Here is a 27700-nt window from a genome sequence, read left to right on the forward strand (position 1 = left end):
TTCCAGCAAAACACATCTCAGTGCTGTAATTTTAACCAAAAAACCAAAAAAACCCAAATTATTTTCCAGCAAAACACATCCCAGTGCTTTGATTTTAACCCAAAAACCAAAAAAACCAAATTATTTCCCAGTAAAACACATCCCAATGCCTTAATTTTAACCCAAAAACCAAATTATTTTCCAGAAAACACATCCCAATGCTGTAATTTTAACCAAAAAATCAAAAAAACCCAAATTATTTCCCAATCAAACACATCCCAGTGCTTTAATTTTAACCCAAAAACCAAATTATTTTCCAGCAAAACACATCTCAGTGCTGTAATTTTAACCAAAAAACCAAAAAAACCCAAATTATTTTCCAGCAAAACACATCCCAGTGCTTTGATTTTAACCCAAAAACCAAAAAAACCCCAAATTATTTCCCAATTAAACACATCCCAATGCTGTAATTTTAACCCAAAAACCAAATTATTTTCCAGAAAACACATCCCAATGCTGTAATTTTAACCAAAAAATCAAAAAAACCCAAATTATTTCCCAATCAAACACATCCCAGTGCTTTAATTTTAACCCAAAAACCAAATTATTTTCCAGCAAAACACATCTCAGTGCTGTAATTTTAACCAAAAAACCAAAAAAACCCAAATTATTTTCCAGCAAAACACATCCCAGTGCTTTGATTTTAACCCAAAAACCAAAAAAACCCCAAATTATTTCCCAATTAAACACATCCCAATGCTGTAATTTTAACCCAAAACCCAAATTATTTCCCAGTGAAACACATCCCAATGCTTTGATTTTAACCAAAAAACCAAAAAAAACCGAAATTATTTTCCAGCAAAACACATCCCAATGCTTTAATTTTAACCCAAAACCCAAAAAAACCCAAATTATTTTCCAGCAAAACACATCCCAGTGCTTTGATTTTAACCCAAAAACCAAAAAAACCCAAATTATTTCCCAATTAAACACATCCCAATGCTTTGATTTTAACCCAAAAATCAAAAAAACCCAAATTATTTCCCAATTAAACACATCCCAGTGCTTTAATTTTAACCCAAAACCCAAATTATTTTCCAGAAAACACATCCCAATGCTGTAATTTTAACCAAAAAATCAAAAAAACCCAAATTATTTCCCAATCAAACACATCCCAGTGCTTTAATTTTAACCCAAAAACCAAATTATTTTCCAGCAAAACACATCTCAGTGCTGTAATTTTAACCAAAAAACCAAAAAAACCCAAATTATTTTCCAGCAAAACACATCCCAGTGCTTTGATTTTAACCCAAAAACCAAAAAAACCCAAATTATTTCCCACTTAAACACATCCCAATGCTTTGATTTTAACCCAAAAACCAAATTATTTCCCAGTAAAACACATCCCAGTGCTTTAGTTTTAACCCAAAACCAGAAAAAAACCAAATTATTTCCTAATTAAACACATCCCAGTGCTTTAATTTTAACCCAAAAACCAAATTATTTTCCAGCAAAACACATCCCAGTGCTGTAATTTTAACCCAAAAACCAAATTATTTCCCAATTAAACACATCCCACTGCTTTAATTTTAACCCAAAAACAGAAAAAACCCAAATTATTTCCCAATTAAACACATCCCAATGCTTTGATTTTAACCCAAAAACCAAAAAAACCCCAAATTATTTTCCAGCAAAACACATCCCAATGCTTTAATTTTAACCCAAAAACCAAAAAAACCCAAATTATTTCCCAATTAAACACATCCCAATGCTTTAATTTTAACCCAAAAACCAAAAAAACCCAAATTATTTCCCAATTAAACACATCCCAATGCTTTAATTTTCAGGGGGATTCCTCACTTTGAGTTTTGTGTTACTTTAATAAAAATGCAGCATCCAAATTTGTTTTTTTTTTCCCTCCCTCTCCCCAGAGAAATTTTCCATGGGAGAAATTTATTTTCCAGAAAATTTCCAGGATTTCCCCACCAAAGGAACCCTAAACCAGTCTCATCTCCAAGGTGTTTTTTTTTTAATTTTTTAATTTAAAATAAGCTTCAAAACCAACCAGATTTGGGTAGAAACCACTTCAAGCTGTGAATTCCTGAGCTCTCCTGGTGTGGATTGTGAGAAAATGTCTTTGAGGGGATTGGTTGCTGTCATTAATTATTATTATTATTATTATTATATTTTAATTTTAATTTTTAATCGAGCTGGACTGTTGAACGGGATCTGCTTCTTGTTTCTTTGGGTTATTTTGTTGGGGATTTTTTGTTTAGTTTTTCTTTTTTGTGGGTTTTTAATTTGGTTTTATTTTGTGTTCTTGGGGTTTTTCTGTTTGTTTTGGTTTTTTTTTTCTGTTGTTTTTTTGTTGCTAGGGTTTTGGGTTTTTTTCTTTTTTTTTTGAGGTTTTTTTGGGTATTTTTTGTATTTTTGGGGGCGTTGTTCTGGGGTTTTTGTTGGTTTTGGGGCTGTTTTTTTCTGGTTTTTTGGGTCTTTTTTTGTTAGTTTTTTTGAGGGGGGATTTGTTTTGTTTTTTGTTGCTAGGGGGTTTTATTTTTTGCATTTTTTTAGGTTTTTTTGTTATTGGTTTTGAGGGGCTGTTTTGGGGTTTTTGTGGTTCTTTGGGGTTTTTTGGGATTTTTTTGTTTTTTGAGGGGGTTTTGTTTTATTTTGGGTTTTTTGTTGCTAGGGTATTTTATTTTTTGTTTGGGTTTTTTTTGTGTTTTTGTGGGGGTTTTGGGGTTTTTGTTGTTTTGGGTTTTTTTTGTTTTGATTTGGGCACTGTTTTGGGCCTTTTTTTTTTGTGTTCTTTGGGTTTTTTTGTTTTACTTTTTGGGGATTTTTTTGTTTTGTTTTTTGAGAGTTTTTAAATTTTGTTTTGTTGTTTTTTTTGTTGCTAGGGTATTTTATTTTTTGTTTGTTTTTCTTTGTTTTTTTGTGTACGTTTGTTTTGGGGTTTTTGTTTTTGGGGTTCTTTTGGGGTTTTTGTTTGTTTTGGGTTTCTTTGGGGTTTTTTTGTTGGTTGTTTTTTTTTTTTTTTGTTTATGATGGGATTTTATTTTGTTTCGTTTTTGTTGCTAGGGTTTTTTAGTTTTTGTTTGGTTTTTTTTCCAGGGAATTAATTTGGGTTTTTTGTTGATTTTTTTGGGTTCTTTTTTTTTTGTTTTTTTAGGGTTTTTGGGGCTTTTTTTTTTTGTTGTTGTTGTTGTTTATTTGGTTTGGGTTTTTTTTTTGTTTGGTTTTTTTTGGGTTTTTTTTTTTTGTTTTCCTCCTTTTTTGGTGCAAACGCTCGGAATCCTGTGAGGATCCCTGATGTCCAGCACATTTTATCCCCCCCAATTTCCAGCCCCGATGCTTTTTGTTACTTTAATAAAAACGCAGAAATCTCAACCCAAAAATCTCTGCCTCGTTCCTGGGAGCTCGGGGGAAATTCAGGATTTGGGATTTCAGCCTAAACCCCACGCTGGGAATTCCGTGGGGTGAATTTCCCGTCTCACCCAGCACCAAAAGCTCCTTGGTCACGGTGTGACTGCAACCGAGGTGCCAAAACCAGGAATTAAAGCTGGGAATGACTCAGAGAGGCCCTGGGTGTGCAGCCCTTCCTCCTCCTCCTCCTCCTCCTCCTCCTCCTCCTCCTCCTCCTCCTCCTCCTCCAGCTGCTCCCAGCCTGGGACACGGCACGTTCTGCTTCCCTCTGTGTGAAATTCTGTAAAAATTCCTTTTTTCCCCTTATTTTCCCATCCATTTTCTCCTTATTTTCCCCTTATTTTTCCCCTTATTTTCCCCTTATTTTTCCATTCATTTTTCCATCCATTTTTCCCTTATTTTTCCACCAATTTTCCCATCCATTTTTCCATTTATGTTTCCCTTATTTTCCCATTCATTTTCCCATTCATTTTCCCCTTTTTTCCCATCCATTTTCTCCTTGTTTTCCCCTTATTTTGCCATTCATTTTCCCATTCATGTTTCCCTTATTTTTCCATTCATTTTCCCATCCATTTTCCCCTTCTTTTTCCACCAATTTTCCCATCCATTTTCCCTTATTTTTCCATTTATGTTTCCCTTATTTTCCCATTCATTTTTCCCCTTTTTTTCCCATCCATTTTCTCCTTATTTTTCCATTAATTTTCCCTTATTTTTCCATCCCTTTTCCCATCCATGTCTCCCTCCGTTTTTCCCTCCATTTTTCCATCCATGTTCCCCTTATTTTTCCATCCATGTTTCCCTTATTTTTCCCTTATTTTTCCATTCATTTCCCCTTATTTTTCCCTCAGTTTTTACCCTTCCATTTTCCCCATCCATTTTCCCCTTATTTTTCCATTCTTTTTCCCATCCATTTTCCCCTTATTTTTCCATCCCTTTTCCCATTCATGTTTGCCTCAGTTTTTCCCTCACTTTTTCCCATCCATGTTTCCCCTTATTTTCCCCCTTATTTTCCCCCTTAATTTCCCCCTTAATTTCCCCCTTATTTTTCCCTCCATGTTTCCCTTATTTTCCCCCTTATTTTCCCCCTTATTTTCCCCCTTAATTTCCCCCTTAATTTCCCCCTTAATTTTCCCCCTTAATTTCCCCCTTAATTTCCCCCTTATTTTTCCCTCCATGTTTCCCTTATTTTCCCATCCATGTTTCCCTTATTTTCCCCCTATTTTCCCATTCATTTCCCCCTTATTTTCCCATCCATTTTCCCATTCATTTTTCCCTTATTTTTCCATTCACGTTCCCCTTATTTTTCCATCCACTTTTCCAACCGTCCCCCAGCCCAGCTGTTAAAAATCCCCACAACCAAAGCCAGGAGGGTCCAGAAAAAAAAAACCCTAAAAAACCCCGGTGTTGCCTCCGTCCTTCCCCACTCCCGCTGAGCCTTTTCCATGGAGATTTTCCCCTTTTCCATGAAAATTTTTCCCTTTTCCCGGTGAAAGCTCCGTGCCATACCCGGACCAACAATTCCAGCCTGGATTCCGGCTGGAAATCCATCCCGGACAGGAGGAGAAGCGCTTGGTGCAGGCACTGCAAAGGTTTTATTGATGGCTTTGGGGTTTACAGTTCATGCTGGTGAAATTACGGGATTTTTTTGGGGGGTTTTTTTAAAAATGATCTTCGCATGCAGGAACGACGCAGAGGGTCGGGGTGAGCCCCCAAAAGCTCAGCTGCCCCTTCAGTCCTCAAACTCAGCCACCTGAGGGGCCGAGTTGGGGAATTTTGGGGGATTTGGGATTTTTAGGGAATTCCAACGTGGCTCTGTGATTGGTTTTGGGGTTTTCATTGGGATGTCTGAGCTCAGGGGGTGACAACTCCAGGATTTTCCCCACCCTGCCCTGATCCAGGGGTTTGGGAGGAAGATTTGGGATCCCTCTGTTCCTCAGGGGTTTCCCTCTGATCCCAAGGTGGGTTTCTCTCTTTTAGGGTTTCTCCCCGTTAATTCTGGAGCAGATTGATGGAAAAGGGGGGGAAAAGGAAAGGGAAGGGATGGATTTGCTCCTCCAGCCTGGAGAGCTTTAACCCTTCACTCCTGCAGATCCCAAGCCCTTGGGTGCTCATCCCAGGGGGCTCAGACCCGGATTTGGGATTGGGATTTCCCCATGGAAAAAGGGTCTGATTCCCCACGGGATTTCCCCATGGGATTTCCTCATGGAACAAGGGTTTGATCCCCATGGAAGGATGCTCCTTTTAGGGGGTTCAGATTCAGATTTGGGGTTGGGATTGGGATTTCCCCGTGGAAAAAGGGTCTGATTCCCCTGGAAGGATTTCCCCATGGAAAAGGTGTCTGATCCCCATGGAAAGATGTTCCTTCCAGGGGGTTCAGATCCGGATTTGGGATTGGGATTTCCCCATGGAAAAAGGGTCTGATTCCCCTGGGATTTCCGCATGGGATTTCCCCATGGAAGAAGGGTCTGATGCCCCTGTAAGGCAGCTCCTTTCGGTGGGTTCAGATCCAGATTTGGGATTGGGATTTCCCCATGGAAAAAGGGTCTGATCCCCATGGAAGGATGCTCCTTTTAGGGGGTTCAGACCTGGATTTGGGATTGGGATTTCCCCATGGAAAAAGGATCTGGTCCCCATGGGATTTCCCCACAGGATTTCCCCATGGAACCAAGGGTCTGATCCTCCTGGAAGGATGCTCCTCCCAAATCAGACCTGGATTTGGGATTGGGATTGGGGTTTCCCTATGGAAAAAGGGTCTGAACCCCCTGTAAGGAAGCTCCTTTAAGGGGGTTCAGACCAGGATTTGGGATTGGGATTTCCCCGTGGAAAAAGGGTCTGATCCCCATGGAAGGATGCTCCTTTTAGGGAGTTCAGACCTGGATTTGGGATTGGGATTTCCCCCCAGAAAAAGGGTCTGATCCTCCTGGAAGGATGTTCCTTCTGGGTCTGATCCCCATGGAAAAAGGGTCTGAACCCCATGAAAGTAAACTCCTCCCAGGGAATTCAGACCCAAATTTGGGATCGAGTTTGGGATTTCCCCATGGAACAAGGGTCTGATCCCCATGGAAGGATGCTCCTTTTAGGGGGTTCAGACCTGGATTTGGGTTTGGGATTTCCCCATGGAAAAAAGAATCTGAACCTCCTGTAAGGAAGCTCCTCCCAGGGGGTTCAGACCCGAATTTGGGGTCGGGATTGGGATTTGCCCATGGAAAAAGGGTCTGATCCCCTTGGAAGGATGTTCCTTCTGGGTCTGATCCCCATGGAAAGATTTCCCCATGGAAAAAGGGTCTGATCCCCATGGAAGGATGCTCCTCCCAGGGGGTTCAGACCTGGATTTGGGTTTGGGATTTCCCCATGGAAAAAAGAATCTGAACCTCCTGTAAGGAAGCTCCTCCCAGGGAATTCAGACCCGAATTTGGGGTTGGGATTGAGATTTGCCCATGGAAAAAGGGTCTGATCCTCCTGGAAGGATGTTCCTTCTGGGTCTGATCCCCATGGAAGGATGCTCCTTTTAGGGGGTTCAGATCCAGATTTGGCATTGGGATTTCCCCATGGAAAAAGGATCCGAACCTCCTGTAAGGATGCTCCTCCCAGGGAATTCAGACCCGAATTTGGGATCGAGTTTGGGATTTCCCCCTGTCCAAAGCAGGATGATCCCCACCCCTGCCATGTCCCACCCCACCCTGGGACAGGAGCTGCCCATGTCCCCTTCGTGGGACGCCTGTGGCGGGATCAGAGCCGGGATCTGAGTGCAAAAAGGGACAATTCCGGGAAAACCGGCGACGGCGCTGCGAGTCGGGCGGGGAAGCAGGAACGAGGGGATCCCCATGGGAACCTGTGGGGGACACCAGTCCTGGGGGGGCTCAGATCTCGATGACGGTGGCGCGGCGCAGGCACAGCGGCGCGTCCGGGGGCACCGCGTTGCGTTTGATGGCGTTGCCGTCCAGCCGCAGCACCTGCAGCCGCGAGTAGTTCACCACGTCCACCACGGAGCAGAAGCTGCTGATGGAGAACTCTGTGGGGGGAGAGGAGGTGGTGAGGCCTCGTGGTTTGGGGTTTTGGGGGGTTTTTTTTGGTGTTTTTTTGGGGTTTTGTGGTGGTTTAGGGTTTGGGGTGGGTTTGGGGGTGGTGTTAGGGGGTGGTGAGCTCTGTGCATAGAGAGAAAACAGTTCCTGCTCTAGTGGGGACCAAGGAGAAATGGTCCAAATTTCACCCCAAGAGCAGAAACAACAATGGAATGAAGAGAGAAAAACAAGAAGGATAGGACTTCATAACCTTAAGGTAATTAGACAATTAACTCCAATATTTGATATGCAGCAGAACTTATGAAAGTCACAGACCCCATGAGTGGTTGTGCATTTTGTGACCATTTTGGGTTCATTTTGTGACCATTTTGGGTCCATCTTGGTTTCATTTAATGACCATTTTGAGTCCATCTTGGCTTCATTTAATGACCATTTTGAGTCCATCTTGGGTTCATTTTGTGACCATTTGGGTTCACCTTGGGTTCATTTTGTGACTATTTGGGTTCACCTTGGGTTCATTTTTTGACCATTTTTGGGTTCATGTTGGGTTCATTTTGTGGCCATTTTGGCTCATCTTGGGTTTATTTTGTGACCGTTTTGGTTCATGTTGGGTTCATTTTGTGACCATTTGGGTCATTTTGGGCTCATTTTGTGACCATTTTGGGTCCATCTTGGGTTCACATTGTGACCAGTTTGCCTCATATAGAGTTCATTTTGTGACCATTTTGGCTCATCTTGAGTACATTTTGTGGCCATTTTGGGTCCATTTTGTGATCATTTTGTGACCATCTTGGGTACATTTTGTAACCATTTTGGCTCATCTTGGGTTCACTTTGTGACCATTTTGGGTTCATTTTGTGGCCATTTTGGCTCATCTTGGGTTTATTTTGTGACCATTTTGGGTCCATCTTGGATTCATTTTGTGGCCATTTTGGGCTCATTTTGTGACCATTTGGGTTTATCTTTGGTTCATTTTGGGTCCATCTTGGGTTCACTTTGTGACCATTTTGGTTCACCTTGGGTGCAGCCCTGGCTGGGCTCTTGTGCTGCCCAAGGCGGATCCATTGAGGAGATCCTTTTAATAAATCCCTGCTTTATTCTTTAGCTCTGTCTGGCCTGTTCTACCTCAGCCTCCTCTGTGGAGCCAAATCCCCCACAATTTTCCCCAAAAATGGATTTTCAGTGGGAAATTCTCTGTTCTGAGGGATCCACCTCTGCAAGCTCCTTTGTGTTGAGGCAGGCAGGGGGGAAAAAATGTGAGCTTAGTCCTCAGTGGAGATCTGGGAGAAACCAGTGGAGATTTGGAAGAAAACTCCGTCCCAATGGGGATTTGGGAGGAACCTCCATACGTGGTGGAGATTTGGGAGAAACCAGTGGAGATTTGGGAAAAATCTCCTTCCCAGTGGAAATTTAGGGAGGAACCTCCATCCCTGGTGGAGATTTGGGAGGGAACAGTGGAAATTTGGGAAAAACCTCCTTCCCAGTGGAAATTCAGGGAGGAACCTTAGTCCTGAGTGGAGATTTGGGAGAAACCAGTGGAGATTTGGAAGAAAACTCCCTCCCAATGGGGATTTGGGAGGAATCTCCTTTCTTGGTGGACATTTGGGACAAACCAGAGGAGATCTGGGAGGAACCTCCCATCCCAGTGGAGATTTGGGATGTCCCTGTCCCCATCCCAGCCATCCCCTCTGCTCCTCCGCTGCCAGCGCCAGGCAGGGAAATTCCAGCCCAGCCCAGCACATCAGGAAGCGGGAGATGGAACAAACTCCAAAATACATTTTTTTGGGATTTTTTTTTTCCGTGCAGGATTTGAGCCTAGAGGGCAGCAGAGCTCCAGGAAAAGGCAGCGGGATGCAGGGGGGGAGCGCTGGGATTTGGGGGCTGCACCCATAGAGGGACCCTCGGTGGGCCGGAGGGGCAGGACCGCGCTCCGGATGCTCCAAAGGGGATGGAGCCGCAAATCCCCGATTTTGGGGGGCTGTGAAGGTCAGCGGGACCCGCAGAGGAGGAGGAGGAGGAGGAGCCGGCGGTGGCTCCGCGGCGTTTGTGGGCAGACGGCGGCAGCTCCGCTTTGGAAAGCAAACATTTGGGAATCTGTTCCCGTGTCTGTGCTGCTGGCAGCTCCCCGCTGCGGGGTTCTGTGTTTTCCCTGCAACAGCTGATGGCGGCACTGGCACCTTCCCATCCCCATTCCTGTCCCTATCCAATTCCCATCCCCATCTCCATTCCTGTTCCTGTTCCCGTCCACCATTCCTGTCCCTATCCAATTCCCATCCCCATCTCCATTCCTGTTCCTGTTCCCGTCCCCCATTCCTGTCCCTATCCAATTCCCATCCCCATCTCCATTCCCGTTCCTATACCTGTACCTGTTCCCGTTCCCATTCCTGTCCCCATTTCCATCCCCACCCTATTCCCATTCCCCATTCCAATCCCCATCTTCATTCCCGTTCCCATACCTGTTCCTCTGGGTTTCCCACCACACCAGATGGTTCCTGTGGGTTCCCCACCCCGTTCCCCACCCCTGCTCACCGTCGATCTGGTTCCCCTGCAGGTAGAGGTTCTCCAGGTTGGTGTTGACCCGCGGGATCTTCTGCAGCCGGTTGTAGGAGAGGTCCAGCTCCAGGATGCTGCTGCTGTTGAAGGTGTTGCTGGAGAGCCCTTGGTTGGTCAGGCTGTTGTGGGACATCCTCACGTAGAGCAGCCTGGGGGACACCTGGAAATAGTCGTCGGGGATGGCGTTGATGTAGTTGTACTCCATGTAGAGCTGCTCCAGCAAGGCCGGCAGCCCGTCGGGGACCTTCCTGAGGTTGTTGTAGCTCAGGTCGGCCAGGATCAGCGACTTGAGCCCCTTGAGGGACGCGCCCATCTCGAAGATGAAGTTGTGGCTGAGGTAGAGCGCCGTGAGGTTCTCCAGCCCCTCCAGAGCGTTGGGAGGCACCTTGGAGATCTGGTTGTAGGAGAGGTGGAGCTCGCGCAGCGAGCGCGGCAGCGGGCTGGGCAGCCGGGTCAGGTTGTTGTTGTTCATGTAGAGCCTCTCCAACCTCTGCAGCTTCCCGAAAACCTTCTTGCCCATCTTGTCGCTGCTGATCTGGTTGTTGTGCAGCGCCAGCCACTCCAGCTCGGTGGCGTTGTCGAAGGCGCCCTCCTGGATGGAGGTGACGAGGTTGTTCTGGAAATAGACGTACTTCATCCGCGACGGCACGAAGGGCAGGTAGCGCAGGTTGCGCGTGTCGCAGTACATGGCCGACGAGAAGTTGGGGGGACAGTCACACTCTTGGGGACACCGCCAGGGCGCCGCCTGCTGCGGCTCGGGCTCGGGCTCCGGCTCCGTGTCGGTGGCGCTGGGGTAGGAGTAGGCGTACGCGGGGCTCTCCTCCTCGTAGTAGGGCACGTAGTTGTAGGAGGAGGCGCGGGACTGCCGCAGGTAGTACTGGAGCCACGCCAGGTCCTCCTCCTCGTTGTACTGGCCCAGCGAGGACGCGCAGAGCCCGGCCAGGATGAGGATGAGGGTGGTGGGCCGAGGCATGGCGATGGAGGGACCTGAGAGGGGACAAAGGCGAGGGAGGGTGAGGTGGGGAGGAAGGCAGGGCTGGAGGAGCAGGAAATGAAGGAATCCTGCCCAAAAATCCCTGGCTGTGGATATTTCTCCTGGGTGGAGTTGTGTGATTTTCACACTTTTCACCTTGGAGAAAATTGTGGCCCTGGTGGAGATTTGGGAGGAACTGGTGGAGATTTGGGGAAAACCTCCCTTCCAGTGGAAATCTGGGGAGAACCTCCCTCCCAGTGGAAATTTAGGGAGGAACCTACATCCCAGTGGAAATCTGGGAGGAACTGGTGGAGATTTGGGAAAAACCAGCAGAGATTTGGGAGGAACCTTCATTCCAGTGGAAATCTGGGAGGAACCCGTGGAGATTTGGGGAAAACCTTCTTCCCAGTGGAAACTGGGGCAGAATCTCCATCCCAGTGGAAATTTGAGAGGAGCCTTAGTCCTCAGTGGAGATTTGGGGGAAACCAGTGGAGATTTGAGAAGAAAACTCCCTCCCAGTGCGGATTTGGGAGGAATTTCCATCCCAGTGGAGATTTGGGAGGAATCTCCACCCCAGAGGAGATGTGCTGGTGAGATCCTGATTTCTGGCTCATTCCATCCCAGTTCCTGGGCAGAGAACAGAGCCTGGGGACGCGTGGATTTTTCTGGGGTCACACGAGGTGCCCCGGCTTGGCTCCGCGTGGGAGGGAGCAGAAGGAATTTGGATCCCCTTGGAGAAGGGATTTGAATTCTCTGCCTGAGAGCGGAATCTGCCAGATCAGGGCGATTCCGGGAGCCTGGGGAGCCTTTTGAAGGAGCTGGAGGCATCTTTTGAAGGAGCTATTTATGCTCCGCTCGCTCGCTGGTGACAGGAATCGCTGTGGGTTTCATCCAGCTCTCCCTTCCCCCACAGAAACGCGGGATGCAGATCCTGGTAAACAAATCCTGCCTGGTTTTGGAGCTGAAACCTCTTCCAAGCTCCCATTTCCCCAGGCACGAAAAGGGGCAGCGCCCTCGGTGTGACCAGGGAGAGGGGACAACACCTGGAAATGATCCAGAGGAGATCAGGGAATGAGGCAAAGCCGTCCCTGATCCCCTTGGCCTCCTCCTGCCGTGGCCAGGTGGGGCTGGGAGCGGGAGGATTCCAGCCCTGGAGCCATCCAGGCTCCTCATCCCGGGATGAATGAGCGCACGGGCTGTTCCTGCAGCCAGGCAGTTTGAAATCCCTCCAGGAATTTGGCTGCTGGGAGCGGGAGAGGATCCGACGTGGCTGGGAGGGTGTCACTGCCAGCTCTGCTCCGGCACGGACTGCAGGGACCAGCAGGGACCAGTAAGGACTAACAGGGACCAGTAGGGACCAGTAGGGACAGCAGGGACCAGCAGGGATAGCAGAGACCAGTAGGGATCAGCAGGGACCACCAGAAACCAGTAGGGACATCAGGGACCAGTAAGAACCAGTAGGGACCAGTAAGAACCATTAGGAACCAGCAGGGACGTCAGGGGACAGAAGGGACCAGTAGGGACTAACAGGGACCAGCAAGGACCAGTAGAAACCAGCAGGGACCAGTAGGGACATCAGGGGACAGCAGGGATCATCCGGGACCAGTAGGGACCAACAGAGACCAGTAGGGACAAGCAAGGTGAGCAGGGACCAGTAGAAACCAGTAGGGACATCAGGAACCAGCAGGGACCAGTAAGAACCAGTAGGGATCAGCAGGGACCAGTAAGAACCAGTAGGGACCACCAGGGACATCAGAGGACAGCAGGGACCAGTAGGAACCAGCAAGGGACAGCAGGGACATCATGGACAGCAGGGACCAGCAAGGACCAATGTCCCCTTTCTGCCGTGCCAGGGGTGGCCCTGAGGTCACCTGGTGGCCCCTGGCCGTGTCCCCAGGCTGCAGCAGGGAGGGGACACCCGGGCTGGCACTCCCAGAGGGCACAGAGTGCCCTGCCCTGCCAGCCTGGCACGGGAACAGAGAGGGATGGGGGGATCCAGGTTGGGGTTTGTCCTTTTTCCCTGCTCCTGCTCGGGACGGGATCCGGGGGTGCTGAGTGCCACGGGGAGCTTGGCAGGGCCAGAGGAGTTCCTGTTCCTCCTCCTCCTCCTCCTGCTGCTGCTCCAGGGCTCTGTGCCTGCTCTCATACCAGAGCCTGCAGCTCCTCCACCCTCTTGGCAGCCCCTTCTTGGGGGCCCTTTTGGGGCAAAACCCCATCCTTGGAGGAAAACCCCCATCCCTGGGGGCCAAACCCTATACATGGGGGCAAAAACCCCATTCCTGGAAGTAAAACCCTTTATCTGGGGGCAAAAACCCCATTTCTGGGGGCAAAACCCCCATTTCTGGGGGGCAAAAATCCCATCTTGGGGGGAAATCCCCATATCTGAGGGCAAAACCCCCATCCCTGGGGGCAAAACCCTATACATGGGGGCTAAAACCCCATTCCTGGAAGCAAAACCCTTTATCTGGGGGCAAAACCCCCATTTCTGGGGGGCAAAAATCCCATCTCTGGGGGGAAATCCCCATATCTGAGGGCAAAACCCCCATCCCAGGGGCAAAACCCTAGACATGGGGGCTAAAACCCCATTCCCGGGGGGTAAACCCCCATCCCTGGAGGAAAAAAACCCATCCCAGGGGCAAAACTCCCACAACTGGGGACAAAACCCCATCCCTGGAGGCAAAATCCCATCTCTGGGGGCAAAACCCCATCCCTGGAGGCAAAATCCCATCTCTGGGGGCAAAACCCTATACATGGGGGCAAAATCCCCATCTCTGGGGGCAAAACCCTATACATGGGGGCAAAATCCCATCTCTGGGGGCAAAACCCTATACATGGGGGCAAAATCCCATCTCTGGGGGGAAATCCCCATACCTGGTGTCAACCCCCCTTTCCCAGTGCCCCCCTTCACCTCTCTGGTGACCCCAAATTCTGTCCCCAGCGTCCCCCGCTGTCCCCCCGTTGATTGTGGGGTTCTCTCCCCTCCCTGGGGCTTCACCCCCAGGTTTGGGGTGGGACCTGGTCCTGATGTTCCCGTCCCCTCCCGGTGTCCCCGTCCTGTGCCAGGGGCTGCACCGGGGTCCACTCCTCGTGCCAAGGGTTTGGGGGCATCCGTGGGGTGATGGAACATGGGATGGGATGGGATGGGATGGGATGGGATGGGATGGGATGGGATGGGATGGGGGGCTCTACCCAGCCTGGATGGACATCAGGGAAGGTGTCCAGATCCCAGAGAAGTGGGCATGGAGGTGGCAGAGGGGCAGGAGGGCAGATGGGATGGGGAGATGGACAGGATGGGAGAGGAGCAGCAGGAAAAGAGGGAAAGGAGACGAACATCAGGGAAAGTGGGCAAAGGCGGAGATGGGCATGAGGAGAAGTGGGCAGGAGAGATGGGCATGAGGAGAAGTGGGCAGGAGGGGAGATGGGCATGTGGAAAATGGGTGGGAAGAGAGATGGGCATCATGAGAAGTGGGCAGGAGAGGGGAGCAGCACGAAAAGTGAGTGGGAAGGGAGATGGCATCAGGAGAAGTGGGCAGGAGAGAGGAGCAGCAGGAGAATCGGGCAGCAGGAGAGGTGGGCACCGGGAGAAGTGGGTGGGAAGGGAGATGGGCACCGGGAGAAGTGGGTGGGAAGGGAGATGGGCACCAGCAGCAGCGGGCAGGAGGGGAAGCGCCTCTCCAACATCCCCATCCCTCCAGCTGTGCCACCCCACGCGCAGCCGGGGCACAGCGATAGAAACCAGCCTTCCAACATAAAAAAACCCCAAATAAACAATAAAAAAAACCCAGAAAAAGCTGCCTGCAAAAGGCCGGGCCGGACTCACCGAGCTGCCGCTCTCCTCCTGTGCAAAGGCTGCTGCGGGCTGTGCCGTGGCACCGGCAGCATCGGAGGGGGGGAGGCTCCCGAGCCGCAGCGCCCGTGCCCGCCCCGGATCCCGAATCTTGCGCTGGCACGGCCGGGGCTCGGCAGGGATTCCGGGATTTATTTTTATTTTTAAAAAAATTTTTTTAATTTTTTTTTTTTTTTTTTTTTGGGATTTTTCAGGGAGTGACCTCCCCGCCGCAGCTTTGCAGGAGAGACTGGCGAGCCCCTGGTGCTGCCTGGCGTTATAAATAACCTGCGATTTCTTTCCTCCCTCTCCCTCCTCTCCCTCCTCTTTCTCTCTCTCTCTCCCCAGCCTTTTCTCTCAGGAGTGTTGGCACTTTCCAGGCTCCCTCTGCTCAACGACTTAGCGGGATTGGGATGTTGTTTGTCAGGGCTCTCCTGCGTTTCTCATCAGGGAGCTGCGAGGAGGCCTCTGGCCAGGTTAGGGAATGTCAGGTTTTGGGGATGGTGGGGGAAAAATGAGGAATTTTTCCTGAATTTTTAACATGACCAGGAGGGGAATGTCAGGTTAGGGAATGTCAGGTTAGGGAATGTCAGGTTTTGGGGATGTGGGGGGAAAAATGAGGAATTTTCCCTGAATTTTTACACTTCCAGGAGGGGAATGTCAGGTTAGGGAATGTCAGGTTTTGGGGATGTGGGGGGGAAAATGAGGAATTTTTACCTGACCAGGAGGGGAATGTCAGGTTAGGGAATGTCAGGTTTTGGGGATGTGGGGGGAAAAATGAGGAATTTTCCCTGAATTTTTACACTTCCAGGAGGGGAATGTCAGGTTAGGGAATGTCAGGTTTTGGGGGTGCTAGGGGGAAAACCAAAAAATTTTTCCTGAATGTTTTACACGATCAGGAGGGGAATGTCAGGTTAAGGAATATCAGGTTAGGGAATGTCAGGTTAGGGAATGTCAGGTTTTGGGGATGTTGGAGAAAAATGAGGAATTTTTCCTGAATTTTTTACACTTCCAGGAGGGGAATGTCAGGTTAGGGAATGTCAGGTTTTGGGGGTGCTGGAGGGAAAAACGAGGAATTTTTTTCCCTGAATTTTTTCCTGGCCAGGAGGGGAATGTCAGGTTAGGGAATGTTGGGGAAAAATGAGGAATTTTTCCTGAATTTTTACATGACCAGGAGGGGAATGTCAGGTTAGGGAATGTCAGATTAGGGAATGTCAGGTTTTGGGGATGTTGGGGGGAAAAAAGGGAGTTTTCCCTGAATTTTTTACACTTCCAGGAGGGGGATGTGGGCCCTGCTCCGAGTGCTCCCCAGGAAGGCTCAGTTTGTGCAGTGCTGCCGTTAAATATTTGGGATAAACATTTCCACGGACGATAAGGCAGCGGCATCCAAAGTAAATAAATTCCCCAGCAAAGGGGCCGCTGTGACAGCGGGGATTTGTCTTCGGATTTGGCAGCCTGGGGTTGCCAAGCTGGCGTTTCTGCAGGCTGGGAAAAATCCATGTGGGATTGGGGGGTCTCATCCATCCCATCAGGATTTGGGATCTCAGTCATCCTCATGGGATTTGGGGTCTCATCCTTTCCTGGGATTTGGGATCTCATTTATCCCATCAGGATTTGGAGTCTCATCCATCCCACCAGGATTTGGGATCTCATCCATTCCCAGGATTTGGGGGTCTCATCCATCCCCTGGGATTTGGGGTCTCATCCACCACCCAGGATTTGGGGTCTCATCTATCCCTCAGGATCTGGGATCTCATCAGTCCCATCAGGATTTGGGGATCTGATCCATTCTCTGGGATTTGGGATTTAATCCATCCCCAGGGATTTGGGGTCTCATCCATCCCTGGGATTTGATGTCTCATCCACCCCTGAGGTTGGAGGTTTCATCCATCCCCTGGGGATTTGGGATCTCATCAATCCCCCAGGATTTGGGATCTCATCCATCCCTGGGATTTTGGAATCTCATCCATCCCCAGGATTTGGGGGTCTCATCCTTCCCAGCAGGATTTGGGATTTCATCGATCCCCCAGGATTTGGGATCTCATCCGTCCCCTAGGATTTGGGGTCTCATCCATCCACCGGGATTGAGGATTTCATCCATCCCCCAGGGATTTGGGGTCTCATTCACCCCCCAGGATTTGGGATCTCGTCAATCCCCCAGGATTTCGAGTCTCTTCCATTCTTCTGGGTATTTGGGATTTCATCCCTCCCCTGGGATTTGGGATCTCATCCATCCACCAGGATTGGGGGTTTCATCCATCCCCCAGAGATTTGGGATCCCATCCATCCCATCAGGATTTGGGATCTCATCAGTCCCATCAGGATTTGGGGATTTGATCCATTCTCTGGGATTTGGGATTTAATCCATCCCCCCAGGATTTGGGGTGTCATCCATTCCAGCAGGATTGGGGGTTTCATCCACCCCCCAGGGTTTGGGATCTCATCCATTCTCCTGGGATTTGTGATCCCGCCCATCCCGCAGGATTTGGGATCTCATCCATCCCCCGGAGATTTGGATTCTCATCCATCCATCTGGGATTTGGGGTCTCATCCATCCACCGGGATTGAGGATTTCATCCATCCCCCAGGGATTTGGGGTCTCATTCACCCCCCAGGATTTGGGATCTCGTCCATCTCCCAGGATTTCGAGTCGCATCCATTCTTCTGGGTATATGGAATTTCATCCCTCCCCTGGGTTTTGGGGCCTCATTCATCCTCCAGAGATTTGGGGTTTCATTCCATCCCCTGGAATTTGGGATCTCATCCATCCCTGGGATTTGAGGTCTCATCCATCCCTGGGATTTGAGGTCTCATCCATCCCCAGGATTTGGGATCTCATCCATCCCTCAGGGATTCAGGATCTCATCCATTCCCTGGAGATTTGGGGTCTCATCCATCCCCCAAGATTTGGGGATCTCATCCCTCCCACCAGGATCTCATCCATCGCTCAGGATTGGGGATCTCACCCATCCTCTGGGATTTCGAGTCTCATCCATTCTTCTGGGTATTTGGGATTTCATCCCTCCCCTGGGATTTGGGGGTCTCATCCATCCACCAGGACTGGGGGTTTCATCCATCCCCTGGGGGAAGGGAAGGGAAGGGAAGGGAAGGGAAGGGAAGGGAAGGGAAGGGAAGGGAAGGGAAGGGAAGGGAAGGGAAGGGAAGGGAAGGGAAGGGAAGGGAAGGGAAGGGAAGGGAAGGGAAGGGAAGGGAAGGGAAGGGAAGGGAAGGGAAGGGAAGGGAAGGGAAGGAGCCCGGAGCTCCCGAATCCTCCCGGCAGCCTGGAATCATTTAGCAGCGCTCAGCAGGTGCCAGCTCCCCCCCGGGCTCCGTTCCTCCTTGTTTTCCATAGGAAATTCCCAGCCCAAACATCCTCCCGGGGCGGAGGAGCCCTGCGGGGATCCTGAGGAGGAGGAGGAGCGGCAGCAGCGATGTGAGCGCGGTTCGGTGGCCGGGCTTGGAGGGACACGCTGTACAGCGGGGACTCGGCCAGAAATCCCGAATGTTTGGGATGGGAAATGTGCCTGGAAAGCACAGCCCGTCTGCAGGCAGGGAGGATGTGGGGAAAGTGGGAAAAGAGGGCAGGGAAAGGGAGGAAAACCCCAGGGAAGGGAGGTGGGGAGGGGTTTGATCCCCTCTGAGCGGTGTGGTGGCAGCTGGAGCAGGAATCTTCCTCCTCTTCCTCCTCTTCCTCCTCTTCCTCCTCTTCCTCCTCTTCTTCCTCTTCCTCCTCTTCCTCCTCTTCCTCCTCTTCCTCCTCTTCCTCCTCTTCCTCTTCTTCCTTGTCTTCCTCCTCTTCCTTCTCTTACTCATTTTCCTTCTCTTTTTCTTCTTCCTCTCTCCAGCTACCTCTGGATTGCTTCATCCATGTAGGGAACCCTCATTTTCTTCATCTTCCTGCTCCTCCTCCTCTTCCTCTTCTTCCTCCTCTTCCTCTTCTTCCTCTCTCCAGATACCTTTTATTGCTTCATCCATACAGGGAACCCTTCTCTTCCTTTTCTTCCTTCTCTTCCTCCTCTTCCTCATCTTCCTTCTCCTCCTTCTCTTTCTCCTTTTCCTCATTTTCCTCCTCTTCCTTCTCTTCTTCCTCTTCCTCTTCTTCATCTTCTTCCTTTCCCTCCTCTCTCCAGGTACCTCTCATTGCTCCATCCATGCAGGGGACCCTCATTTTCTTCATCTTCCTCCTTTCCCTCCTCTTCCTCCCGCTGCTCCAGGCACTCCCTGGCAGCAGAGCTCTGCTCTCTGTGTGCCCTCTGGAATTAATTCCCTGTGCCCAGGGAAGGTCCCGATGGATTCCCACCACCCTGGACCTGAGGGAACCCTGCGGGACCCCAGGAAAGGGAACCCTGAGGGATTCCAGGAAAGGGAAACTCTGAGGGATTCCAGGAAAGGGAATCCTGAGGGGCTCCAGGAAAAGGAACCCTGAGGGACTCATGGAAAGGAATCCTGAGGAACTCCAGGGAAGGGAATTCTGAGGGGCACCAGGAAAGGGGGAAAGGGAATCCTGAGGGTCTCCAGGAAAGGGAATCCTGAGGAATTCCAGGAAAGGGAACCCTGAGGAACTCCAGGAAAGGGAACCCTGAGGGACCCCAGGAAAGGGAATCCTGAGGAATTCCAGAAAAGGGAACCCTGAGGGACTCCAGGAAAGGGAATCTTGAGGGTCTCCAGGAAAGGGAACCCTGAGGGACTCCAGGAAAGGGAATCTTGAGGGTCTCCAGGAAAGGGAACCCTGAGAGGCTCCAGAAAAGGAGCCCTGAAGGATTCGGGGATCCCTCTGGGGTGGAGGCCCCACATCTGCCCACCAACTGCAGGGAAGGTCAGGTCAGCAGGGAGAGCTGATCCAGCCCTGCCTCGACCTCCCCGCTCACCCCGAGCCTCCCTTTTCCCTTTTCCCTTCCCAGCCGCGCATTCTTCAGCCCAAACAACATTCTTGGACCGAGATTTGAGGGAATCTGGAGGGACTCGGTCACCCGGAGACGGAGCAACAGCCGAGCGAGCGGCTGGAAACTCTGAGCGGGGCTGAGCCGGCCCTGCTGGAGGCTCCCGGAGCTCCTGGAACCGCCAGAGTTCCATGGGAGCTGCTCCACAGCTGGCCTGGCGTGGGGAGAGCCGAGGGAGAGGCGGCGAATCCCAAATCCTGCATTGTCCCTTCCTGGGGCTGGGAAAGGCTGGGAGATGTTGGGCAGTGTTGGGGAGTGCTGGGGCGGCCTTTTCCCCCATCCTGCCCCAGTTCCAGGCTTGGAATCTCGCACGGTTCCTGCCTGGTGTCTCTGGGTCTGTGGGTTGTTGTGGGGATGGGCTCGGTCCTGACAGTTCCCAGCCCCATGGAATGGCCTTGCAGCCCATCCCAAACCTCCGGCCCTATAGAATATCCTTTCGCCCCATCCCAAATTCCCAGCCCTATAGAAAATCCTCACAGCCCATCCCAAACTCCCAGCCCCAGGGAAGGTCCTTTCACCCCGTCCCAGACCCCCAACCCCATGGAATCCTTGTAGCCCATCTGGATTCCCAGCCCATGGAATTCTTTCCTTTCAGCCCATCCCAAACCCCCAGCCCCACAGAAAATCCTTTCACCCCATCCCAAACTCCCAGCCCTATAAAATGTCCTTGCAGCCCATCCCAAACCCCCCGCCCCATGGAATCCTTACACAAATCCCAAACTCCCAGCCCCACAGAATGTCTTTGTAGCCCATCCCAAACCCCCAGCCCCACAGAATCCTTACAGCCAATCCCAAACTCCCAGCCCCACAGAAAATCCTTTCACCCCATCCCAAACTCCCAGCCCCACAGAATGTCCTTGTAGCCCATCCCAAACTCCCAGCCCCACAGAATGTCCTTGTAGCCCATCCCAAACTCCCAGCCCCACAGAATCCTTACAGCCAATCCCAAACTCCCAGCCCCACGGAATGTCCTTGCAGCCCATCCTGGATTCCCAGCCCCATGGAATGTCCTCCAGTCCATCCCAAACTCCCAGACCCACAGAATGCCCTTACCGCTCATCCCAGATTCCCAGCCCCACAGAAAATCCTCACAGCCCATCCCAAATTCCCATTCCCATTGAATCCTTTCACCCCATCCCGAACCCCAGCCCCCCTTAAGTGTCCCTGGGTCCCCTCTGGCCTGTGGTCTCCATCCCCTTCCCTACAAACCCCAAGTGCTGAATTCCCAAATTCCCTAAATCCCAAATCCCCTAAATCCCAAATTCCCAAATTCCAAAATCCCTAAATCCCAAATCCCCAAATCCCAAATTCCCTAAATCCCAAATTCCAAAATCCCTAAATCCCAAATCCCCAAATCCCAAATTCCCTGATTCCCTCCAGACCAGGAGGCTCCGAGCTCCTCTCAGCCACTGGAAAAAAAAAAAAAAAAGGGTTTGGAAAAGGTTAAAGGATTCATTCGGAGCAGGGCTGGAAACTCTGAAGCGTTTCCTCATCCCGACGTTCCCTCCTGTCCCTGGCCTGCTCTGACACCTCCACGGACACGCGGCCAAACGCATCTGGGAGGGCTGGGCTGGCCGGGGATCCGCTGGGATCAGCAGCTCTGGGGTGTTTGGGGTCATTCCTTCGGCCCCATAGAGCTGGGATGGGCTGGAACAGCTCCGGGATATTTGGGGTCATTCCCAAAAGGAATTCCCATAGAGCTGGGAGAGGGTGGAGAAGCTCTGGGGATATTTGGGATTATTCCTTCAGCCCCGTAAAGCTGGGACGGGCTGGAGCAGATCCGGGATATTTGGGGTCATTCCCAAATGGAATTCCCATAAAGCTGGGAGAGGGTGGAGAAGCTCTGGGATATTTGGGATCACTCCCTCAGCCCCACAGCTCTGGGGTATTTGGGATCATTCCCTCGGCCCCACAGAGCTGGGAGAGCAGCTCCGGGATATTTGGGGTTATTCCTTCAGCCCCATAGGGCTGGGAGAGGCTGGAGAACCTCCGGGATATTTGGGATCGCTCCCTCAGCCCCACAGAGCTGGGACAGCAGCTCTGGGATATTTGGGGTCATTCCCAAATAGAATTCCCATAGAACTGGGAGGGGCTGGAGCAGCTCTGGGATATTTGGGGTCATTCCCAAATAGAATTCCCATAGAACTGGGAGGGGCTGGAACAGCTCTGGGATATTTGGGGTCATTCCTTCAGCCCCATAAAGCTGAGAGGGGCTGGAGCAGATCTGGGATATCTGGGATCATTCCCAAATATAATTCCATAGAGTTGGGACACACTGGAGGAGCTCTGGGATATTTGGGATCATTCCCAAATATAATTCCATAGAGTTGGGACACGCTGGAGCATCTCTGGGGTATTTGGGATCACTCCCTCGGCCCCACAGCTCTGGGGTATTTGGGATCGCTCCCTCAGCCCCACAGAGCTGGGAGAGCAGTTCTGGGATATTTGGGGTCATTCCCAAATGGAATTCCCATAGAACTGGGAGGGGCTGGAGCAGCTCTGGGATATTTGGGGTCATTCCTTCAGCCCCATAAAGCTGAGAGGGGCTGGAGCAGATCTGGGATATTTGGGATCATTCCCAAATAGAATTCCATAGAGTTGGGACACGCTGGAGCATCTCTGGGGTATTTGGGATCATTCCCTCAGCCCCACAGAGCTGGGAGGATGCGTGGGGTGTTCCCATTCTTGGACCCCCAATCCCTGTTTTCCAAGGCCTGCAGTGTTTTGCTTTTAAATCCCTGTAGGACAAATAAATCCCTACAGGAGAAATAAAATCCCTATAGGGCAAATATAAATCGCTATAGGAGAAATATAAACTCATACAAGGCAAATTAACTCCTTATAGGAGAAATAAATCCCTATAAGACAAATAAAATCCCTATAGGAGACATAAATCCCTATAGAACAAACATAAATCCCTATGGGACAAATAGAATCCCTCTAGAACAATTAAATCCATCTAGGAAAAATAAATCCATATCAGACAAATAAAATCCCTATAGGACAAATAAAATCGCTGTTAAAAAAAAGCATAAATCCCTATAGGACAATTAAAATCCCTATAGAACAAACAGAAATCCCTATAGGAAAAATAAAATCCCTATAGGAAAAATAAAATCTCTATAGAACAAACATAAATCCCTATAGGACAAATGAAATCCCTGAAGAACAAATAAATCCATCTAGGAAAAATAAATCCATATCAGACAAATAAAATCCCCGTAGGACAAATAAAATCCCTATATATAAGAGAAATAAATCCAAATAAGACAAATAAAATCCCTATAAGAGAAATAAATCCAAATAAGACAGAAAAAAATCCCCGCAGGGCAAATGTAAATCCGTACAGGGCAAACATAAATCCATGTAGGATGGATTAATTCCATGTAGGATGAAACAATTCCATATAGAAGCTAATTAATTCCATGTAGAAGTTAATTAATGCTGAGCTGCCCGTCCTGGAGCCCTCAGGGTCCCCCTGGCTCGGGAAGGTCACGGCCCCGAGCTGCCCTCCCTAAAATGTTGTTTTTGTCTGCAAAGCATCCCGAATATGAACCAAAAAAATCCAAAAAAAGCAAAAAAAAAAAAAAAAAAAAAAAAAAAGGGAAAAAAGCAACATCAGCTGCCTGGGAAAGCCATCAGCGTTCCTGCCTGCTCCTGCCACCTGGCATCCCAAAAAATCCCCAAAATTTCCCAAAATTTCCAATCCTGGAGCCCTGCCCCGGCACCTCTGCCCTCCCTGCCCTGCTCCAGCTCTTCCCGAGCTGCCAAACTCCTCAGGGAGAAAAGCAGAGCATGTGGAAAAAAAAAAAAAAAATTGGAAAAAAAATAAATTGAAAAAAAAAATAAATTGGAAAAAAAAAAAATAAACCAAAGTGCTCGGAGATAAACAGGAGGCAGGAGCGGGGCGTGGGCGGCGCTGCTGCTCTGCAGATGAACCGAGGCTCGGGGGGGGACTGCGGGGTCCTGGCAGTGATTTTGGGGACAAAAGGAGCATTTGGGGGAGGTGGCGCGAGGGGGATGTGTGCCCTGGCGTTTGGGGTCACTCCGTGCTCCCCTTTGCCCCCTTTGGAGGGTGGCAGATGGGATTTGGGGGATCGTTCCCAGCAGCCCCATGGGATCATTCCCTCATTCCCTGGGCCCCACAGAGCTGGGAGGGGCTGCATTGGGGTCCATGGGCAGTCAGAGCTGAGCTTGGGATGGGTATTGGGATATTTGGGATCATTCCCTGGGCCCCACAGAGCTGGGAGAGGCTGGATTTGGGGTCTGTGGGCAGCCACAGCTGGGTTTGGGGTGGATATTGGGATTTGTGGGATCATTCCCTCATTCCCTGGGCCCCACAGAGCTGGGAGGGGCTGCATTGGGGTCCATGGGCAGTCACAGCTGAGCTTGGGATGGGTATTGGGATATTTGGGATCATTCCCTGGGCCCCACAGAGCTGGGAGGGGCTGGATTTGGGGTCTGTGGGCAGCCACAGCCGGGCCAGGGGTGAGCTCTGAGATATTTGGGATCATTCCCTTGGCCCCATAAAGCTGGGAGAGGCTGGAGCAGCTCTGGGATATTTGGGATCATTCCCTCAGTCCCATAGAACTGGGAGAGGCTGGAGCAGGGTCCACGACAGCCAGAGCTGACCTGGGGATGAATTTTGGGATATTTGGGATCATTCCCTGCACCCCGTGGAGCTGGGATGGGCTTCAGGGGGTCCATGGGCAGCCACGAGCAGGCTGAGGATGGGAGTTGGGATATTTGGGATCATTCCCTCATTCTCTCAACCCCACGGAGCTGGGAGAAGCTGGAGCAGCTCTGGGATATTTGGGGTCATTCCCTGAGCCCCCTGGGATCATTCCCTCATTGCCCAGGCACCATAGAGCCTGGATTTGAGGTCTGTGGGCAGCCACAGCTGGGTTTGGGGTGGATATTGGGATTTGTGGGATCATTCCCTCATTCCCTGGGCCTCAGGGAGCTGGAAGAGGCTGGGGCAGGTCTGGGATATTTGGGATCATTCCCTCATTCCCGGGACCCTATAGATCTGGGAGGGGCTGGATTTGGGGTCTGTGGGCAGCCACAGCCGGGCCAGGGGTGAGCTCTGAGATATTTGGGATCATTCCCTTGGCCCCATAAGTCTGGGAGAGGCTGGAGCAGCTCTGGGATATTTGGGATCATTCCCTGGGCCCCACAGAGCTGGGAGAGGCTGGAGCAGGGTCCACAACAGCCACAGCTGATCTGGGGATGGGTTTTGGGATATTTGGGATCATTCCCTGCACCCTGTGGAGCTGGGATGGACTTCAGGGAGTCCATGGGAACTGGGGTTGGGCACTGGGATATTTGGGATCATTCCCTCAGCCCCACAGAGCTGGGAGAACCTGGAGCAGCTCTGGGATATTTGGGATCATTCCCTGGGCCCCATAGATCTGGGAGAGGCTGGATTTGGGGTCTGTGGGCAGCCACAGCTGGGTTTGGGGTGGATATTGGGATATTTGGGATCATTCCCTCAACCCTGTGGAGCTGGGAGAGGCTGGAGCAGCTCTGGGATGTGTGGGATCATTCCCTGGGCCCCATGGGATCATTCCCTGAGCTCCGGGGATTTGGGGAGGGCTGGATCGGGGTCCGTGGGTGCCGCTCCAGGCTGGGGATGGGAGCTGGGATATTTGGGATCATTCCCTCATTCCCGGGGATTTGGGGAGGGCTGGATCAGGGTCTGTGGCAGCCACAGCTGGGCTGGGGGTGGATATTGGAATTTGTGGGACCATTCCCTCATTCCCGGGGATTTGGGGAGAGGCTGGATCGGGGTCCGTGGGTGCCGCTCGAGGCTGGGGATGGGAGCTGGGATATTTGGGATCATTCCCTCAGTCCCGGGGAGCTGGGAGAGGCTGGATCGGGGTCCGTGGGTGCCGCAGAGCCCGGGCGGGGCTGTCAGCCCCCAGCAATAATCAGCGATGATCAAAGCGGCTCCTTCCCGACAGCCCCGGGATGCGATGATCGGAAATCTCCCGGAGGGGGGAAAAACAACCCCCGGTGCTCCCGGCAGAGCATCCGCAGCTCCGGGAGGGGATTTGGGAGGGTTTGTGTGCGCCTGATCAGAGCAGGGACAGCTCCCAGGTGTCCCCGAGCAGTCACCGCCGCCTCCTGCTGCCCTCGGGGGCTGCGAGAAGCCGATTTGGGGGCTCAGCTCCCCCATAAACGAGGGATCACGCAGGAATCCACAGCAAACCCCAACCCGGCAGAAACATCTGGAAAATCCCTTTTCTCCCCAAAAACAGCCTCAGCAACGCCGCCTCGACCCCTCCACCTGCTCGGGGTTTGCTCCTCGGCTCCATCCCGGCCCCCAGAGCCCCCCGGGGGTGTCTCCCCCCTTTCCCCCCGTCCATCCCTCCCTCTGGAATTGCTCAGTGGAACTCGTTGTGGCCGGGAGCCTCTCCTGGCTGCCGGGCTCGGGTTTATCTCTCCCTCCAGAGCCGGAGGGAAACCTCGGAGCCAGACACGCGGCCCCAGCTGCGCCGGGAATGCGGGAAGGGCTGAACTCGAGCCATGGATCTGGATTTGGGATGCTCTGAGAGCTCCCTTTGCATCCCATAGAATGAGGGAAGGGCTGAATCCGGGCCATGGGTCTGGATTTGGGATGCTCTGAGAGCTCCTTTTGCTGTCCTGGGAACGAGGGAAGGGCAGAACCTGGATTTGGGATTCCCTGAGTGCCTTCTTTCTGTCCCAGGAAGGTGGGAAGGGCTGAACCTGGATTTGGGATGCTCCCTTTGCCATCCCAGTAACGTGAAAAGGGCTGAATCTGGATTTGGGATGCCCTGAACCTTCCCTTCACTACCCAGGGAATGAAGGAAGGACTGATCCTGGATTTGGGATGCCCTGAACGCTCCCTTTGTTATTCAGGGAATGAGGGAAGGATTTGGGATGCTCTGAGCGCTCCCTTTGCTGTCCCAGGAATTCGGGAAGGGCCGAACCTGGATTTGGGATTCCCTGAATGTTCCCTTTGGTGTCCAGGGAATGAGGGAAGGGCTGAACCCGGATTTGGGATGCTCTGAGCGCTCCCTTTGTTATTCAGAGACCGAGGGAAGGATTTGGGATGCTCTGAGCGCTCCCTTTGTTATTCAGGGACCGAGGGAAGGATTTGGGATGCTCTGAGCGCTCCTTTTGCCATCCCGGTAACATGGAAAGGGCTGAACCTGGATTTGGGATTCCCTGAGCTCTCCCTTCGCTGCCCCTCCTCTGTCACAGCCCCGTGACAACCCCGAGGTGTGAAAAGCCTGAAAATGTTCCCAAAATTCCCACCCTGGCCGCTTTTCTCCTCCTGGAAAGCCGAGCAGGGGGAAGGGGGTGCCCAAATCGTGGCCAGGGCGCTCAGCGCTGCCAACCCCCAGGAACAACCACAGGGAAAAGCGCTCCTGATCCCGGGATCCCCAAAATTCCCGAGGGAGTTCGGGAGCTCCCCGCCTCGGGGAGGGATCGGGATCGGGATCGCTTCTCTGCTGATGTGGAAGCTCTGGGTCTGCTCGGCTCCCCAGGTTCTCCTGCCGGGAGGCGGCAGCGGAGGCCGCTCCTCTTTCTCCTCTTTCTCCTCTTTCTCCTCTTTCTCCTCTTTCTCCTCCCCCTTTTTCTCTCTCCAGGCTCCGATATTCCCAATTTTCCAGCCGGGAACGTGCGGCTCCGCGCTGATGGGGACGAGCTGGGCTGTTCCTCGCAGCCCGTCCCGAATCCTCCCAATCCCAAAGCGCTTTTCCCAACAATTCTCCTCTTCCAGCGGCGCTCTGACCTTTTCATTAATAAATCAGCCGCGTTATTGGAGGGATGAATAATTCACCATCACACCCAGCCCTGCGCCGGCTGCAGGATTTAATTAATTTAATCCTCTCACGGAACGCCCCCGAGGGCTGAGGAGGGATGGGGATGGATGGGGATGATTCCAGAGATGTTCTGGAGATATTATTTTATTTTATTTTATTTTATTTTATTTTATTTTATTTTATTTTAT

General features: G+C 51.1%; 1 protein-coding gene across 3 annotated transcripts; it reads right to left on the minus strand.

The window, feature by feature from the left end:
- Window positions 1-4989: 4989 nt before the first annotated feature.
- Window positions 4990-15038, minus strand: FMOD (fibromodulin). 3 transcript variants are annotated; one of them, XR_009419943.1, is made up of 4 exons: window positions 14774-15038; window positions 9957-10967; window positions 6732-7417; window positions 4990-6496 (listed from the first exon to the last, which is right to left on the minus strand). XR_009419943.1 is itself a non-coding variant. In XM_059488099.1 (3 exons), the coding sequence occupies exons 2-3, from the start codon at window positions 10951-10953 to the stop codon at window positions 7266-7268; spliced, it is 1149 nt and encodes a 382-aa protein (XP_059344082.1). In that variant the 5' UTR covers window positions 10954-10967; window positions 14774-15038; the 3' UTR covers window positions 4990-7265. The 3 variants fall into 3 exon arrangements, 1 of the variants encoding a protein (XP_059344082.1); XR_009419942.1 differs by having other exon boundaries at window positions 4990-5990; window positions 6279-7417; XM_059488099.1 differs by having other exon boundaries at window positions 4990-7417.
- Between the last annotated feature and the right edge of the window lie 12662 nt (window positions 15039-27700).

The sequence above is a fragment of the Ammospiza nelsoni genome, chromosome 23, assembly GCF_027579445.1.
Source record: "Ammospiza nelsoni isolate bAmmNel1 chromosome 23, bAmmNel1.pri, whole genome shotgun sequence".
In the NCBI taxonomy this organism is placed as follows: Eukaryota; Metazoa; Chordata; class Aves; order Passeriformes; family Passerellidae; genus Ammospiza; species Ammospiza nelsoni.

What these genes read in the sequence shown, in the direction of transcription:
- FMOD (XM_059488099.1), bottom strand. Translation starts at nt 10,953, where the DNA reads ATGCCTCGGCCCACCACCCTCATCCTCATCCTGGCCGGGCTCTGCGCG. An exon ending in GCAGGGGAACCAGATCGACG is followed by an intron (nt 7,418 to 9,956) that starts GTGAGCAGGGGT and finishes CTCCCCCCACAG; the next exon opens with AGTTCTCCATCAGCAGCTTC.